Source organism: Phodopus roborovskii, unplaced genomic scaffold (assembly GCF_943737965.1).
Source record: "Phodopus roborovskii unplaced genomic scaffold, PHOROB, whole genome shotgun sequence".
Classification (NCBI taxonomy): Eukaryota; Metazoa; Chordata; class Mammalia; order Rodentia; family Cricetidae; genus Phodopus; species Phodopus roborovskii.
Genome location: NW_026126558.1, coordinates 22,061,611 through 22,081,452, shown reverse-complemented (window position 1 = coordinate 22,081,452; position 19,842 = coordinate 22,061,611). Strand labels below are relative to the sequence as shown.

At 41.3% G+C, this 19,842-nt stretch overlaps 1 protein-coding gene across 1 annotated transcript in view; it reads left to right on the top strand.

The window, feature by feature from the left end:
- Nucleotides 1-19,842, top strand: part of Tango6 (transport and golgi organization 6 homolog) — a 161,633-nt gene that overhangs the window by 84,024 nt on the left and 57,767 nt on the right. Inside the window, exon 15 of the mRNA XM_051201471.1 lies at nucleotides 13,021-13,161. Within this exon, the coding sequence (XP_051057428.1) occupies nucleotides 13,021-13,161 (141 nt within the window). The remainder of the gene's footprint in view (nucleotides 1-13,020; nucleotides 13,162-19,842) is intronic.

The following is a 19,842-nucleotide window of genomic DNA, read 5'->3' as shown; positions in this document are numbered from 1 at the left end:
TTGTTTTAAGATATACTTATTTTATATGCATGTGTTTTGTTCGTGTCTGTGTCTCTGTGTCTGTGTAGGCACATGTACCTGGTGCCTGTAGAGGTCAGAAAAGGACATTGGATCTTCTGGAGGTAGAGTTATAGACTGTTTCAAGCTACTATGTGGGTGCTAAGAATTAAACTAGGATCATCCTAAAGAATTACAAATGCTCTTAAGCCCTGAGCCATCTCTCCAGCCCCCTCCATTCTCATTTTAATGCAACTATTTTTTAATTAATTTTTTTGAGACAGGGTTGCTCTGTGCAATAGCTTTGACTATCCCAGTAGATCAAGCTGAACCTTGAATCCACAGAGATCCGCCTGCCTCTGCCTCCTCAGTGCTAGGATTAGAGGCACTAGCCACCACATCTGGCTTTAAATTTTTATTTATTTTTAATTTTATATATGTGTATGAGTGCCTACATGTATGTGTATTATGTACCATGTATATACCTGGTATTCTTGGGGGCCAGAAGAGGGCATTGGATCCTCTGGAACTGAAAATACAGGTGGTTATAAGCTGTCTAATGTGTGTGCTGGGAATCAAACCTGTGTTCTCTACAAGAGCAGCAAGTGCTCCTCACCTTGCAGCCATCTCCTCAGACTGTTAGAGGGTATTTGATCACACTGTGAGCCCCCAGATTTTGTTATTTACTGGAAAAACCTGTTTCTAGTTTGGTGTGGTTCAGGCCTGGCACTTACCTTTAATCCAAGAGCTTTCTGCTTATTGTAAACAAGATTAAATAAAAACAACATTCCATAGATCAAGAGGCAGAGGAGCAGGCAACCAGTTGACAAGAAGTAACCATGGAGAGTAAGAGGGAGTCAGGAGGATGGATAGAGATCCACAGGAAGTAGAAGGGAGGGGCATGGAGTTGGAGGAGTTTTGCTAGAGATGGCATAGGAGAAAGCTCTCACTTTATGGGATGATGGTAGAGAAGGAAGCAGCAGGGTGTTTTCTCTGCCTCTCTGAGCTAGCAGGTTTTCACACTAGCATCTGGCTCCGAGCCCTAGTCTTTATTGATAAAATAGAATGATAGAGACTTAGTTTAAAAATATCACCAGACCCTTAAACCAAATTTTAAAAGAAATTTTTGGTTGGTTGTTTTTGAGACAGGATTTCTTTGGTTAGCCCTGGCTGTCCTAGAACTTGCTCTGTAGACCAGGCTGGCCTTGACCTCACAGAGATCTGCCTGCCTCTGCCTCCCAAGTGCTAGGATTTAAAGGTGTGCATCACCACCACCACCACCACCAAGGTAATAATTATTAGCTAATAATTATTTTTTATTTCAATGATTTAATGAATATACTATATATTAAGGTTTTAAGGTTTTAAACATTAGAATTTGGGCCTTTTGTTTTTGTGGGTTTTTTGTTGTTGTTGTTTTTGTTTTTTGGTTTTTTTTTAGTCAGGATCTCACTCTGTAGCTCAGGCTGGTCTAGAACTCGCTGTGTAGTTGGAGCTATCTTCAAACTTCCTGATCCTCCTGCCTTAGCCTCCCAAACCATTATTGGTGAGTATTAGCACACATGGAGAATTTTGTTTAACTTTATACTTCTTTGTGGTGTTTGAATCTTTTACAGTGACCTGTCATATTATGGTGGGAGGGAATCAAATTTTTTGGCTGTACAAGCAAAGTTACTTTAAACACACACACACACACACACACACACACACACACACACACACACACACACACACTATGGGTGTTTTCCCTGAATGTATGCTATGAACCACTTGTGTGCAGTGTCTTTGGAGGTCAGGGAAGGGCTTGTATCCCTTAGGGCTGGAGTCACAGACAGCTTTGCTGCTTTGTTTGTGGGTCTGGGAATCAAACCTGCATCCTCTGAGAGAGCAACTAGTGCTCTTAACTGCTGAGCTGTCTTTCTGGGACCTAAAGTTAATTTTTAATGGTTTCCGTCCTCCTCTGCTTATAGGCGTTTTATTCTTCTTGCCTTTTGCTGTACCTGTGTTTGGACTCAGGGCCTCACACATGCTAAGCAAATATTCTGCCTCTAAGCCATGTTGTCAGTTCTATATGCAGTGTATTATAAGTCGGTACTTACTACAGGGTTTGACTCTGTAGTAAGTCAGTGAAAGTTAGCCCCTCACTTAGGTGGTGACCTCTGAGGTTATTATGGTGTGTGTCTTTAGGAGAGAAGGTTCTGCCCTGTGTTAACGGTAGCCCTGCCTGGTCTCTGGCTACCACTGCAGTTATGAGCCCTGCACATCATGGCTGCTGGTATTGCAGTGATCACTTTGTCTAAGCCAGTTCTAGCCTGGAGTGCCTGACACCAGTGCTTGCCTAATCATCTCCTTAGAACATCTGCTAAGCGTAGTTAAGGAAAAGGAGCACTCTAAGAAAGGCTTCTATCCTGTCTCTGTCACTGGCTGGAACAAGTGGAAGATCAGCCCCATCTTGCCAGAGCTTTAGGCCAAGAGACTTCCTCAGTCAGCTGTGCTGACTCAGCAGTTCCCAGTGGGCAGGAGGTGAACCGCCATTGGAAACCCAGTTAGGTCGGCCTCTCCTGCCCAGCTTGAGGTTTGCAAGAGGTATAGAAAGGGTTCTTACTTCTTACCTGGCTTCTTATCTGGAGTTAACTAAAGAAATGAATCAGCTAAAGTTTTCTGCAACATCAGGAGCCCTTCTATTCTTTTTATCAGTAAATGTCTCTTTTGGTGTGCATTTTCACTCTGTGAAAGCTATGTAAAGAGAATTTAATGAACTATAGAAATGATCCCTGAAAATAGTCTCAGGAGAATTAAATGAATGACATCTTTATTTTTCACTCATGATCAGCTGAAATGCAAGTTGTTCTGAATACATAGAGCAGTGATTACCTTCAAAGCTGTGCCCTCCCTTACTGCCTCCCTCCTTTCCTCCTTTCCTCCCTCCTTCTCTCCCTCCCTCCCTCCCTCCGTCTCTCCTCTCCTCCCTCCCGGTTTCAATCAGTATATTAGGGCTGCTTTGTACATACAGTGTGGAATGCTTAATCATCATGGTGTTCTTAACAGTTTCCTTGGCCTGCCTGTCTGCCTACCTACCTGCCTTCTTCCCCCCTTCTTTTCTTCATGTGCGTGTGTTTGTGTGACTGAGAGAGAATACGTGTGTGCATGATATGTGTGAATACCACAGTGCTCATGTTTAGGCCAGAGGTCAGCCTCAGCTGTCAGTCCTAGATTTCCACCTGTGTAAGACGGTCTCTTTGTTGTGCACGACTTCAGCCGTCATCACATGAGTTCTGAGGATTCAAACCTGGGTGCTCACACTCACATCATGAGAACGTTGCCCAGTGAGCTGTCTCCACAGCCCTCTTGATGTTTTCCTTGATGTCTGCTCTCTTACTGCTTCTCTCTGAATTCACCCATATGTTTTTATTTGGTAGAGGCAGCCCTGACAAGGCTGACTGATTGTGTTTGGGGAGACTAAGTAGAGGGCTTGTAGTGACCTATGAAGCTGTTGGGTAGAGGAGTCCGAGTAGCTGGCTAAAAGCAGGCTGAAGCCCTCACTTTGTTTCTCTTTTGGTGACAGCATTTCACATTAGAAGCATTTGTAAAATTTATTAACATCACTATCTCCCTTTTTCACAAGCCAAATCAATGTATCAAGTGGGTAAAAAGTAGTCCTCAGGGAGCCCAGCTGGACCCAGTGAATGTGTATTGGGTTAGGGAATGTCGGGCACTTCTTAGGGACCTTGGAGTCCTTCAGAAAGGACATGTCCTGGAGGGAGGCTAAGGCTGCCTGTGCCTGAAAGTGTGAGGTTTGCTGTCTTTAGGGTTAGAGTGCTCATGAGGTTTGTACCATTCTGGTAGTTACTTTCCCCTGGGCACTGCTGCCAGGTGGGCTGTGGTGGGGCAGAGCAACAGTGTGAAGGATGCCAGCTCTGCTCTCAACTCTCCACTCTTCACTGTCTCCCTCAGTAATGTTAGAAATGATCATGAGATCCTCTCTAAATGATCGCCTAGTGAGTTAACGGGATGGCTGCATGTGCAGTGCTTGTTGTATGCAGGACATTCACTGTGTAGTAGTGGTTTGCTGTCAGGCTTTTTTTTTTTTTTTTGTGAACAATATTTCCTGAGGTGGGGGAGTGCTCATTCGGTAAAATGCTTGCTGCACAAATATAAAACCCTGAGATTGATCTCACATAAAAACTAGATATGATCATGCACGCTGGTAATCCCAATGCTGGGGAGGCAGAGGCAGAGGGATCTCTGGGGCTCACTAGCCAATCTAGTCAATTGATGAGGTTAGTGTGAGATCTTGTCTCAGAAAATACAGTGGATGGTGACTATGAAAGACACCTCATGTTGACTTCTGGCTTCCATTTGCATATACACATAGAGCTATTTCACAATCAAGGTCACACCTGTGTTCCCAGCATTCAGGAGGGAGTAGGATCAGAAGTTCAAGTCCAACCTTGGCAACATATGAATTCAAGATTAGCTGAACTACAAGAGACTGTCTTGCCTCAAAAAATAAGAAAAAAGGGTGGTTATAATAATCAGAATGCAGGTTAAATATGTATAAAATTATCAAAGAGCAAACTCAGGAAAAACAATATAATTTCATAATTCAAGGGACTTAAATAAGTGTGGCTGTCAGTAAACAGATTATTCACATGTCTTTACTTTTCCTCTCCAAAGTGGAAATTAGGGCACTATTTAAACAAATTCCTCAGTGTTACTTTAGTGTATGAATTATTACTTGGGTCCTTATTACAGAGCTTGCCGAGGTACTTTAGTGGGTAAGGGCACTTGCTGCCAAACTTTATGAGCTGAGTTCAATCTGCAGAACTCACATAGTGAAAGTGACTTTCACAAGTTGTCCTTTGATTTCCACATGCCCTTCATGACATGCTTGGGCACAAGTGTGTGCACAAGTAAGGGAGTGTGAAAAACTTCAAGAGCCAGCTGCTGTACATTCATCCAGATGTTCAGCTCTTGGCTATCAAGGCTCCTTGATGTAACCCTGCTTTTCCTCAGGCTTGAGTAACACTCACTCATCCTGAATCTGTAGGAATTTGTTGAGACCTGTCTGTAATTAGCATAGCCATGCTAGATGTTATCATTCACTTTTATTTCAAAGACAGCCACTATTCAGTTGAGTTCTCCACACTTCCTTGATATAATAACCAGCTTCCCAAGTTTGTGCAATTTCCTGGAATCCTTTGTTTCCACCTAATGAGAACCCTCATATAACAGCCAACATACTTTGTCAAGGCGTGGCTTTCTTCTTTTCCAGATGTGATCTACCTTGAGCCACAAGGGAGGCCAATATAGATAGGTGATGCATAAGGAAAGGTTCTTTGTATCTTTTGTCTTTTTTTTTTTTTTTTGTTTTTTGTTTTTTGTTTTTTTCTTTTTGTCAGGCTAGCCTTACCCTTGCTATGTAACTCAGGCTGGCCTTGAGCTTAGGAATCCCCTCCTCTGCCTCCCAGATGCTGGAATTACAGGAGTTATCACTATGCTTGACTGACCACTTTCCTAGACTATCACTCATTGTTCTTTCAAACTAGAACTTTCCCTACAGATGGATACATATTTTCTTGTCTTTCTAGTTCTCTAAATAAGTTTATTAATTATGTTGGTCACAGTTCTTTGTTGTTGCTGTTATTTGGCTTTTTGAGATAGCATTTCACTCAGATGCCCAGGCTTGCCTATAATTCATTATGCATCCCATGCTGGCCTTGAACTTGAGTCCTGTGCAGCCTTCTTATTACTGGGGTGACTGGCCTGTGACTATACCAAGTATTTGAATATAGTCCTTTGCCCTGTCTTTATCTCATTAGTTTGAAGGCCCAGAGATCATTTCCACCTCCCTATTTGTTTTTCTTTGAAACAGGCTCTCACTTATTCATCCTTCTGCATCTGTCTCCTGGGTGCTGGCATTGTCAGTGTGTACAAACACTTGGTTTACCTCTCCTCCTTTAAAATAATGACCTCCCCAGTTCTAGATAAAATTCTTACATAGATCTTTCTTGGTGAAGAAAAAATTGGGGATTATCTACTCTTTTCTTTTTTAAATTATTATTTTATTATTTTATTGAGTATTTTGCTTACCTGTATGTCTGTGTACCACTTGTGTGCAGTGCCTATAGAAGCCAGAAGAGAGTTTTCCAGCTCCTGAAACTGGAGTTACAGACAGTTAGTTGCAAGCACCCTGAGGATGCTGGGAATTGAACCTAGGTCCTCTGGAAGAGTAACCGTGCTCTTAATCACTGAGCCATTTCTCCTGTCTACTTCTTTTTTTTTCTTTCTTTCTTTTGTGTGTGTGTGTGGGGGGGGGGGGTAGAGACAGGGTTTCATTATGTAGCTCTGGCTGTCCTGAAACTCAGTCTGTAGACCAGGCTGGCCTTGAACTCACAAAGATTTACCTGCCTCTATCTCTCCTGTGCTGGCACTAAGGACATAGACAACCATCACCACCTGGTGAGATTTGTTTCTCTCTCTCTCTCTCTCTCTCTCTCTCTCTCTCTCTCTCTGTGTGTGTGTGTGTGTGTGTGTGTGTGTGTGTGTGTGTGTCCCACGTGTATGTATATACACTTGGTGTGTATTTGTCCATAGAGGCCAGAAGAGGGCACCAGATATCCTGGAACTGATGTTATGTTTGTTAAGTTGCTGTGTGAGCCCTGGGAATAGAACCTGGGTCTTCTGCAAGATGAACACATGCTCTTAATCACTGGGCCATCTCTTGACACACACCAACCCCCATTCTAAGTTTTGGCTGTATCTTTGGGCAATGTTTGCTGCTGACTGTGTGGGTGTTCATCAGTGAGCCAAGCTCAGTGACCAGCCTATCTTCTATATTTGCTTCCTTTTCCAAGTACTTGTGACTAAATTTTCCAAAGCATCAGCAGTTCTGCCAAACACATATTGTTCTGCTCCACATTCAGTCTAGTCTCTTTTTCCTCATTTGTGGACTTTTGCCTTTCCTTCCGTGCCCTTCCCACTTCCCTTCTCCATCCTCCCCTCCCCTTCCCCCTCCTCCTCCTTCATTGCCACTTGATCGAGATTTAACAAAGATGAAAACAGAGATGTTCATGGTTACTATGCCACATTTGGTCACAAATGTAGCTTAGATTTCCTTGTCTATTCTGGGAATATTTGATAAGTGTGTATTTCCTCTGTTTTAAGTACAGTTGAATTCTGAACACACTGTTCTAATCTCAGCTTTCATTTAATAATGGAGCTTGGAATTAATTTCATAACAGCTCTTAAAAAGCTGCTGCTTCACTTTTTGTGGGGGAGGGGTGCATTAAATTTCACTGGGTGAATGACCATGCTTTAACCAGCTCTCTATTCATGAACATTTAATTTGATTTTAGTCATTTCTATTATAAATAGAGCTACAGTGAAGCTTTTATGCATAGTAATTAACTACTTGTAGTGATGTGTGTGTGTGTTAGAATAAATCCTTAGAGTAGAATTTCTGATTTGATGTAGAATTTAAATTGTTTTAAAACCAGTAGACCATTTTCTTAAGAATACAAGATAGGCTATGAAATGTGAACAACTTGACTTTTCCTCATTCCGCTCACTGATAGGAAGCCATTTTCACTTACACTGCAGGGGCAGCCAAAGTCTGTGTGGAGCTGAAACTCTGCCCTTGGCAGTGCATTTCGCTTAACATTTGAGATATGCCATGCTATTTTATCCTATTTTTATCTACCTAAAAGCCTAAAAGAGGAGATATGAAATATTTTCTTTTTAGATTTCTGTCTAGATTTATTGAGCACTTGAGATAGATAAAGGAGAATGAGAAGTTCAACTTCAACTATACAATGAGTTGAAAGCCAGCCTGGGCTATATGAGAAACTGTCTCAAAAACATTTAAAAAATAACAACAGCAACAACAAAATAGAAAGGGAAAGAAAGTCAGGTGGTGGTGGCACCCACCTTTAGTCCCAGCAATCGGGAGGCAGAGGCATACAGATGAGGCCAGCCTCATCTACAGAGCAAGTTCCAGGACAGGCTCCAAAGCTACACAAAGAAACCCTGTCTTGAAAAATCAGGCTGGCCTCGAACTCACAGAGACCAACCTGCCTCCCAAGTGCTAGGATTAAAGGTCTGTATACCCACACCTAGCCCCTTTATATTTTTTGGTTTTTCAAGACAGGTTTTCTCTGTGTAGCCCTTGCTGTATGTACCAGCTGAGACCATTTCTTAAAAAGAGAAAGAGAGAGGAAGGAAGGACGGAAGGAAGGAAGGAAGGAAGGAAGGAAGGAAGGAAGGAAGGAAGGAAAGAAGGAAGGAAGGAAGGAAGGAAGAAAAAGTTGAGGGAAAGATAGTTCAGTGGGTAAAGGCACTTGCTTCAAGGTCAGTGAGTTAATCCTTGGAAGCGCCATGGCAGAAGGCAAGAACCAAGTCTTGAAAGTTGTCCTCTGACCTATACATGCACACTATGACACATATACATACATATTCATAAATAAATATAATAAAAATTTAAATTCTATATGTTCATGGTGTGTCATGGGATGTTTCAATACATATAGATAATAACTTTGAGATATTATGTTTACTTATTTTAGGTTTCATCCATGTGAAGTGTACAATTTAATATAAAAATGTAGTAAATGGCCTTGGGGTCAATCCCCAGCACTAAGGAAAAGAACAATCTGTACATTTGAGAAACCAGAGTTAGAAAGTTAGAGACTTGCAAGTAATAACCACCAAAAGATAAATAAACAAAGTCTTATCCTTTGCACTGTCATAATTGTCACCTTTATATATGATTCTTCTTGCTGTGTGGGGAAGAAGGTTGGCACTTCCTTTATTCCCCAGATACACTCTAAGACAGCAGCTGCATTCTAGAAGGAAAACATCAGGTGGCAGTCGGGTGGCCTTTGGTAGTTGTCTGAGGAATCGCCTAGCAGGAAGATAAACTTGGCCAGTGAACCCAGGGCTATGGGACATGGGACTGGTGACTTTTTGTAGAGGAGTAGATGTAGTTAATGCTCCCTGGTGGATCTTCAACTTCAGTATTATAGGAAGAGAAAAGAAAAGAAAAAATATCTAAAAAAGGGTGCCCTAGTGCAATGAATCACTATAACCAAAACAAGTTGGGGAAGAAAGGGTTTATTTGGTTTATGCTTCCATTATCACAGTTCATCATGGAAGGAAGCCAGGACAGGAACTCAAACAGGACAGGAATCTGGAGGTAGGAGCAGATGCAGAGGCCATGGAGGGGTGCTGCTTACTGACTTGTTCCTCGTGGCTTGCTTAGCCTACTTTCTTATAGAACCCAGGACTACCAGCCCAGGGATGGCCCCACCCACAATAGTCTGGGTCCTCCCCCAGTGATCAGTAATTAAGAAAATGACTACTGCCAGATCCTTTTATTGTTGTTTCCAGACAAGGTTTCTCTGTGTAACAGTTCTGACAGCCCTGTAACTCACTTTGTACACCAGGCTGACTTCGAATCTCTGAGATCTGCCTGCCTCTGCCTCCCAAGTGCTGGGATTAAAGGCGTGCACCACTGCTAGGCTCTACTGCCAGATCTTATTGAGGCATTTCTCAATTGAGGTTCCCTCTCAAGTCATTCTAGCCTGTGTCAGATTGACATAAACCTAGCCAGCACAGAAGGTATATTAGAATTCCTTTGATTGAAAAATTGGAAAAATAGAAAAGGCAGGAAGAGAAAAGAAACTGACACAAACATAAGAGTGTTTTTTTTTTTTTTTTTTTTTAGTTTACATATTCAAATTGTCTGGTAAGTAGGAGCATAATTAGACCTGGAAACTCAGAGGATCATTCAGGGCTCTTCCCTTTCCCTCCTCTCTTTGGTTGGCCCTATGGTGGTGTCTTGCTAGATGGGTTTTATCTTTATAAAGGCCACTGGAAACTCCAGAACATTTTTTCTTTTTTCCTTCAAGACAAAACTCACTCTGTAGACCAGGCTGGTCTTCAACTCACAGAGATCCTCCTGTCTCTGCTTCCCAAGTGCTGGGACTAAAAGTGTGTGCCACCAATGCCAGGCTGAAACTCCAGGACGTTAATTTAAACAAAGGGGTTAGGGCTACCTTTTCATGAGTTCCAATCTGGGTTCTGGGATCTAGCCTCCTTGCCCATTCCTGAACCAGTCATTATGGAAGGGATAGGGCAAATGGGATATTAGCACACTTAAATAGAGAATGGGGAAAGGAGAACCTCTAATTGCCACAGGAACCCCAGAGAGTAGATGGTATACATAATCACACATGGGAGCTTGTTTAGCCAGGATAATATGTACAAAAAGGTAAATAGCTATTTCTGCTAAACACCAGAGAGGGAGAAAGTAGAAATAAACAAGGCAGGAAGACACATCAGGAAAAGGTGGTTTCAGGAATGCTAGGTATCGGAGTTTTATACAGCAAACCCCATTTTCCCCCACTGTCCATGATTAAGTCACAACTCTACTCCTAGAAGGAGTGTGAGGCCCCAGATAAAAGCAGCTACAGTAAAGGCTTACAGGCCACCAGCAGTGATACTGAATTGGCTTGGGTTGCAGCTGCCACATGCCAATTCACTTTTCTTTGTTTTGTTTTTTTTTTTTTCTTTTTTCTTTTTCATAATCTAGAGGCCGTTTACGTTCTCTTTCTTAGTAAACAATTCATTTATATTTTCCTTAAGTCACAGACATATTTCTTAAGCTAGAATATTTCCTAATTCTACTTGTAACTCCCAAAGCCTTCTCCATCCATTTACACAATAGAGTGAACTGTATTTTTCTTCCTGTCACAGCCTGAAACTCCATATGAGCAGAGCTTCTGCTTATATGAGGTGTGAGCCCACATACAGAGGCTTCCAAGGCTCCTTGGAAATAGGAATGATGGGAAAGATAGACAAGAGGGTGGGTGGACAGGTGCAGCCCCCAGCAGGTGCAGTGAAGACAGTCAATGTGATATGTAAATGAGTTGAATCACAACCTATACCATAGAAAATAATATGCAGACATTCCTGAAAATAGTCTGGTTGAACAATAGATTGGCAAACCTAATGAAAATAATCATAGATCTTCAAATGTTGCTTATATACCTACTCTCTCACCATCCTCTCTATAAATGTATGGGATTTATATAATGATCATTTTTGAGCCATTTGGCTGCCACCACTTCCCCTTCTTCCTCCTCCCCTTCCCTTATCTTCTCCTCCTTCTCCTTCTTTTTCTCCTCCAGTCCTTTATGGTTTTTGAAACAATTTCACTTTGCAGCCCAGGCTGCTTTGGAATCTAATATATATAGCCCAGACTGGCCTCAAACTTGTGATTGTTTTGAGTACTATGATTACAGGCATAAACCACCACATTCCAGCCATTTTTACTCATTGATTCATTGAGTAAATTGTCATTGAACACCTACTGTGTGCTGGCTTGTTTCTAGGCATTGGGGATGCAATGGGGAATAAAACAACTTTATGCAATTTGCATTTTAAGGAGAACAAACAATTCATAAGGAAATATGTGAACTAGGACAGCCAGGGCTACACAGAGAAACCCTGTCTCAAAAAACAAAACACACACACAAAAAAAATTAAAAAACAAACCAACAACAATAAAACCCAAAAAACAACTAGGTGGGCAGAATTGCTCAGGGCATGTGTTCAAAAAAGGCCCCTGTGTGGTTCTTGGATCATGGAGTGAGTGTGGAGCAAGAGGGAGAGCAGACAGTAAAGGGGATGAGGCCTCTTAGACAGGAGAAAAGGAAAACCTTTGAGGGGTTGGGGCAGAAAAATGAATGGGCCTGATGTGTATTTTAAATGCTGTTCCCACTGCCATAAGGAGTAAGGGTAGCAGTGTGCAGAGCAATTAGAAGGTGGCTGAGAAAATGCAGACCTGCCATTGAGGACCTGAGAGGGGAGGTAAAAGCAGGGAGACTTCTGAAACCACTTCCTCCTTTATGTGTAGCTTTCTTTCTTTTTTTCTGGCTGCAGGAGGAATGCACACCCTTCCTTTAGAAGGGAATAGCCTTTCCTCCCTGAGCAGTAGAATTTCTGTAGTTTGGAGACCAGCAGCCTTTACTCTCTGAGGCCATGTCTCCCTTCACTGCATCCCTGCTGAGACTGAATGCAGAGCTGGGCTCAGATGAACTAGCACTCTTGCTGGGTACATACTGTGGAGGCCTGGCATGGATGGGTGAAGGGATCCAGGAAATGAGCTGTACGCTAATAATACCTACCATATTCAGAAGGCTTTGAAAATGTTTCTTTAGGAAAAAAGCTTTCAAAACTACAGTTTTACAAGAGAAATCACACTGTACGGAAGAACTGTAGCAAAGGAATGGAGCATTACTGTGTCCACATATCATTTCCAGTCGCCAATTCTAGAATCTTAAATTCTGAGAATCCTTGGTGGTCCATTGCTGCTATGCAAACCCAGGCATGGCGTGTTGTGATCTATATTGCATTTGTCCATAGCCCAGAGAGTATAGACTATCACTGGCAGTACATTAGAGTCCCAGCTAGGATGAGCAGATCCACCGTCACAAAGGTCATCTATCCAAACAGAGAGCAGCACATGGCCTTAAGAGTTACTGGTGGCTGGGTGGTGGTGGCCACACCTTTAATTCCAGTACTTGGAAGGCAGAAGAAGCAGGCAGATCTCTGTGAGTTTGAGGCCAGCCTGGTCTACAAAACAAGTTCCAGCACAGGCTCCAAAGCTACAGAGAAACCCTGTCTTGAAAAACTAAAAAAAAAATTATTAAAAAAAAAAAAAAAGAGTTAACAGGTGGCTTTAAGTGTCTTTGTATGACACCTAAACTGAGCAGGTGAAATGGCTTGCCTGTTGCCAAGCCTGATGGCCTGAGTTCAATACCCAGGGTGCAGGTGGTTGAAAGGACAGAACTAGGTCCTACAATTCATCCTCTGATCTGCATATACACACACACACTACATACTACACTACATTAATTAATGTAAAAATAAGTATTTGTATTCACCCCATCACAGGATAGCTACATTTCCTTGCCTTTCCATCCTAAATAATAAATTATTTCTTTCTGTTTTGAACCCCAGGGATTGCCCTTCTCTCAGATGTGTACCCTGAAGAAATCTTGGTTGACCTGTTGACCAGATATGATAGTGGCAAAGACAAGTACACTCCAGAGACCAGAATGAAAGTTGGGGAAGTCCTGATGCGAATTGTCAGGGCATTAGGTGAGTATTTTGTTTGTTTTGTTTTTTATTCCATTTCTCTGAAATAAAGCAGTGTGGTTTTAAAATCTTTATGTACTAGATGGTTTACTAGTAGATAAGGGCAGACCAGGGGTGGTGATGAGCTATTTAGGGATTGAGCACATATTCAGCAAGTAACCCCACAAGAAGAGTGTATATTTTACTATAGCTGTTTAGTTTCCCTCTCCAAGAGCTGTTTTCCTGGATTCTGTGTGACTGGAATGGGCTTTCAATATGCAAGCCAGGCTGGCTCAATACACTATACAGTCCAGGCAGACCTCCATTTCACAGTTTTCTGCCCGCCTCTAGAGTGCTGGGATTATAAGTACACTCCACTATGCCTAGATCCTTTAAACAAGTTGCTGTTAAACTAATTTTGTATATGAAACTGGCTCAGACACCTTCAGCAGTTAGTCCAGGATTCCTTCCAGATGAATGGTAGTGTGAAAACTGAACCACCAACTTGAAGAAGTTGCTCTCTGCTTGTTGACTGAGAGTTGTATTTGCAGCATGGGCTGTTGTCCTGAGCTGCTTCTGGCTAGTTGAGTGATCATGGGCTATTTATTTCTCTACTTCTTGGTGCTTCAGTGTCCATGTGTATAAAAGAGGATGTTCATACTAAATAATAAAATTGAAGGGAAGCAACTGGGTCTAGTGATACAGGACTGTAATCTCAGCTACTTAGGAGGCTGAGATGGAGTTCAAGTCCTGTCTGGTTTACAGAATGAGTTCAAGAACAACCTGGGCAACTTAGTGAATCCCTACCTCAAAAGTTAAAAGAGGGATGGGAGATGTAGCTCAGGGGTAGAGTGCTTGCCTAAATTGTGTGAGGTCTTGGGTTCAGTTCCTGATACTGCAAAAATAGTCAAAAACAAAAACATAAAGGGGGCACTGGAGAGGTGGCTCAGGCCAAATCAGGCAGCCAGGTCATTTCCTGGGGGGAGGGTGGAGTTAAGGATAAAGGATGGGCTGAGTGAGGAGAAGCCCTACTCCTCTTCACATGTATTTGTGGTTAGCCTTGTTTCCCAGGCAGCCCTGTCTTTTCAAGGCAAATCCCATAGATTCTGGCAGCCCTGCTCTTTGCAGCTCACTCTTCTGATTTTCCATCCTCAAGCACAAGTCATAGCTTTTGTTTGCTTGTTTTTGTTGTTGTTTTTTTTTTTTTTTTTTCCTTTGAGACTCTATGTGCCTTGGATACCTTGGAATTCATTGTTTAGACCAAGCTGGTCTCAAACTCACAGAGATGTGCCTGCCTCTGCCTCCCTAGTTCTGGGGTTAAGGGTGTGCACCATTCTCCCTGGCCAGTCACAGCTTTGACTGTCTCATTTACATCATGGGGCAGCATCCATAATCTGAAAACTTGAAATCCCAAATGGTCCAAAATCTGAACCTTTTGAGTACTTGTTATGATGTCATAACTGGAAAATTTCATACCACAAAAATTTGTTATATTCAAAAAACATTTTAAATAAAATTACTTTTGGTTTTATGCATACAAATGATATGCAAAATCGAAGTGAATTTTGTGTTTATACTTGTGTATTCAAATTCAAAAAGTTCAGAAGAGTACACAATCTGAAAGACTCTGGTCCTCAGCTTCTTGGATGAGGTGCTGTCACCTGTGCCAGTGTGCCAAGTGCATACAGAAACTGACTTGAAGTCCTTTAAAGGAAAATAGGGCTTATTCATTTTGCACAAGCAGTATTCTTATTCCTCTAATGTTGTGGAGTCCTTGTGAACACCATTGATGAAGCTTGACTGGTACACACCTCGGTTGCATTGCCTGGGCCTTGCTTCTTCCTACCCTCATCAGTTTGTAGTGGTGGGAAAGGAGCTAGGACTCAGTACAGTGCCACCTGCTCTTGGCCTCATCCCTAGCTCCTAGCTGTACAGGGTGATGGTAGCAAATCAACAAGAGTTCATTTCTCTGTTTTTAAAACTTGGGCTGGATGTGATGGCAGAAGCTGGCAGATCTCAGAGTTCAAGATCAGCATGGTCCACATACTAAGTTCCAAGTTAGCCAGGGCTACTTAGTTAGACTCTGTCTCAAAAATCAGAAGCAACCAGGCATTGGTGGCACACACCTTTAATCCCAGCACTCAGGAGGCAGAGGCAGGTGGATCTCTGTGAGTTCAAGGCCAGCCTGGTCTACAGAGTGAGTTCCAGGAAAAGCTACACAGAGAAACCCTGTCTGGAAAAAAAAAAAAAAAAAAAAAAAAAAATGCAAGCAAACAAACAAACAAAAGCCCTCAAGGTATTCTATAGTCAGCAGTTAATAGGAAACTGATGACAAGAGTGTAATTCTATGGTACTCCATACTACTACTCAAATCAGAAATGCCCAATAACCCCAAAAGCTTCTTTTTGCCCTTTCTTGTCTGTCCCTGCCCCAAAGATAAACAATGTTCTGAATTTTTTGTCATTTTGAGTTTACTTTGATTGTTCTTGAACCTCATTTTAATGTTGTTAAATATGCCTGTTTCTAGTAGAGCCAGACATTTGTGAATTTAGATGGAAGTACAGATACACTTTCTAAGCTGTGCTATGTTCTGAATTTCCCTGTTGCGGTGATTAAGGGGCACACACTTGTCGGGTCAACTCACTCTTTGTGATGCTGAGCCTGATTCTGGTCTTTCCAGTAGGACCTATTTGTTATAAACCTGTTGACTGCTGTGGGTTAAGTAATCACAGATAACTTTACCTGGATACATTGTTTCATGAAGACTATTTTTTTTTGTTTGTTTTTGACAATTTTTTATTACTTCTTTTATTTTTTGAGATTATAACTGCATCATTTCCCCCTTCCCTTTCTTCCCTTTAAATCCTTCCATATACCCCTCTTTGCTCTCTTTCAAATTCATGGCCTCCTTTTTTTCTCATTGTTATTGCATGCATATGTGTATATGAATATATATACATATATATGTGTGTGTGTGTATATATATATATATATATATATATATATATATATATATATATATTCCTAAATATAACCTTCTCAGTCTGTATAATGTTTTTTGTGTGTATGTTTTCAGAGATGACCATTGGTATTGGATAATCAATTGTTACGCTGTTCCCTGGCAAAGACTATTTCATCAACTCTCAGCATTCCTGAGTTGCCTGTAGTTCTTTGTGTAGGCCCTGTGGTCTTTCCCCTGTCCAGTATGGCACTGCTGTTCTTGTTCAGGTCGTGTTTAAGAAGTCATGTTGGTGAGACTTTATGGGTATAGCTTTTTTTGTTTTTTAAAGACAAGTTCTGCTGTATAGCCCAGGCTGGCCTCAAACTTGCAATATTCTTGCTTCAGCTTCTCAAATGTTAGGATTATAGAAGAATATCAGCAAACCCAGAAAGGGTTTAATTTTTATTATTTATTTATTTATTTTATTTAAAAAATTTAATTAATTAATTTTGTTTTTTTCAAGACAGGGTTTCTCTGTGTAGTCCTGGCTGTCCTGGAACTCTCTCTGTAGACCAGGCTGGCCTCGAACTCAGAGATCCACCTGCCTCTGCCTCCTGAGTGCTGGGATTAAAGGTGTTTGCCATCACTACCTAACTAGTATCTCATTTTTAAAAAGGTTTGGAGAGAAGAGGCATTAGATGCCCTGGCCCTGGAGTCACAGGTAGTTTTGAGCCACTTGATGTGGATGCTGGGAACTAAACCCAGTTCCTCTGTAAGAGTGGTATGTATTCATAACTGCTGAGCCATTTCTCCAGCCTTACTATAGAGTGTGTGTGTATTTTAAGATATTTTAAGATATTTTCTTCTGCTGCTGTTAATATTTTAGTTTTGTTTCTGAAATAGAATTATACAGTTTATTTTTTGTTTGTTTGTTTATATTCTTGCTTAGTGTAGATAAATCTGTCTTTCCCTTTATGACTTCTTATATCGATGATAGGGCTCCCAAACCATGACTGTTAAAGTATGAATGTATATATCTTTACCTGTTCTTTTTGATGTAGAAAACATTGTGGTAGGATTTTGGCTTAGTCTGTCTTTTTAAAGGAACTATTCATTTTTTTTTTAACTTTTAGAAATGTAATCTTAACACACTGTTAAGTTACCAATCATCCCAAATGTTTTCCCACCTGTTTCCTCTTGTGTGGTCCAATGTTGATATTGACACTAACCTGAGGGCTATTATGTACCATTGCATTAAAAAAAAAAAAAAAAAAAACTGGAAAAATGTAAGACATTAAAGTGGGTGTGGTCACGTTCTCTGTAATCCTAGCCCTGGGAAGGCAGAGGTGGGGGATCTGGAGATCCAGGATATCCTCCACTTTATAGTGAATTTGAGGCCTAGCCTGGACTTTATGAGACCCTGCCTCAAAAAATAACCAACTAACTGCTTAAAGTCAGACTATAACACTCATTCTGCAGATTGTTCACAGCTGTGTAAACTCCAGGGGGCATCTTTGTATGAATGACATACCCCAAATTGTCTGTTCCACAACCTAGGGAGTCTCTCTGGTACCCCAAGTAAAATAAGTGCCAACTTGTCTCATAACCTAAGTTTCATTTCCAGTTATTAGTAAGAGTTAATTACTCTTTCATAAAAAAAAATTACTCATGTCTGGGGGCTAGAGAAACAGTTTAGTAGATGAAGCATGTACTGCTCTTCCTAAGGACCAAGTCCAATTCCTCGCACCCGAATCAGGCAGCTTAGCAGCTTACAATTGCCTATAAGTTCAGTACCAGGGAGATCTGATGCCTCTGGCCTTCGCAAATACCTGCACTTATGTTCACACACACACACACACACACACACACACACACACACACACACACACACACACACAAAGAGAGAGAGAGAGAGGAGAGAGAAAAGAACTTAAAAATAAATTTTTTTTAAAAAATATTCATTCCTTTCTATAAAACATCTACAAATTCTCTTACATGTGAAAATTTCTTACAGAGCAGATTTCATCTGTTTTCTATCAATCACATTAACATCTTTTTCCTTTTGATATGGGTTGCTAAGGATCAAATCCATGGTCTTCTACAGGCAAGAGCCCTCTGAGTTATTCCTCCCAGTGTTATAAGGATAGCTTTCTGCTACCTGTTCTTAGAGCCTGTAGGCCACCTTTGAAGAAACTGTATCTATGCTGTAGCCCTTTTGTCTTCCTTCTACCTCTTTAATGGACCATAAGGTGAACTACTAAATATTTCCTGTGTTTAGGGGATATTTCATTTCATGACCTTTACAAACATTTATTTCTCATTTTAATGAATATGTGAAAATAAAAGTTGTTTTGTTGTTGTTTTTATTTGTTTGGTTTAGTTTTTGGGTTTGATGCTAGGGATTGAACCCAGGACCTCACACAAGCTAGGCACACACTCAACCACTGTGGAGTTATACTCATCACCCCTGAAGTTGTTCTTTTGGGATGGGCATTGGAGACAAGATTTCTCTGTGTAACAGAGAACTCTGTAGACCACCTGAAGTTGCTTTTTATTTATGGGATTTTTTTTGTTGTTGTCGTCATCTGTTCTTTTGATTTTTTTCAGATCCTAAAACTCACTCTGTAGACCAGGCTGGCCTCAAACTCACAGAGACCATCTGCCTTTGCTGGGATTAAAGGCATGTGCCACCACTGCCTGGCTGCTTTTTATTCGTATGTGGCTTCTGTTTAAAGCTTTGGTCAGAAATCTTTGATGCAAAAACTAGTAACAGTTCTGCCTACAGTGACAGTCAACCATTCTGAATTTGTGTCTAATTTTTGTCAAGTTTGAAACCACAATTTCCACAGTATCTGAAACCACAATTTCCACAGTATCTGTCCTTTCAAAATTCTTTATCTTGAATATCTTCCATACCCACTCCATCTTGGGAATGGCAGCATTGTAGTTCAATTCAAAGACATTTGCTAAGGTGAGTGTGGAAGGTTGTACCTGTCCTTAGAACTGAGAACCCTAGAGCAAGGGGTCAGGAGTTCAAAGCCAGCTGGGCCACACACAGCTGGGCAAGATCTTGGGGTAGGGGACAAGCACGGGGAGAGACAGAGACAGACAGACATGTAAACTCAAACATTTACTGAATAGTCACTTAATGGGGGAAATCTGTGGGCAGCTAGGGGTTGGAGCAGGGAGTTTATAGAGGTGATGGTAAGAGGTGGAGGAGACCTGCGCATGAGAGCATTGTGGGGACCCAGAAGAAACTGTTTCTTCTTGAGATGTAGTTGAATGTGGCAGTGTGCACCCAGCACATGTTTTTTTTTTTTTTTTTTTGTTATTGTTGTTTTGTTTTTCCTGTTTTGTTCTTAGCACAGAATAGCTTGTCAGTCTGGAAAAAATAACTTTAGTGTGGTAGTTCAGAGAGTTTTTACCTCATAGCAGAGGTGTAAGGTGAAAAGTTGGGAGGAAGTGTGAATAATGGGGACCAGCCTTTGCATTTACAGATTTTAGCTGCAATAAACCACAGTTAAAGAGCAGGATTCATTTATTTTCATTTTTGTTGTTTTGCCCTCCTCCCTTTTTTTTTTTTTTAGACAGAATCTGAAAACCTTGTGATCCAAGTTGGCCTGAAGTTTACTATGTAGCCAAGGTTGGCTTTGAACTCCTTATCCTCCTGCCTCACCTCCCAAGTACTGGGATTGTAGACAAGCACTCAACACACTTAGCTTTAGAATTCATGTTTTGGGGGTTTGAGGAGGTGGTTCAGTGAC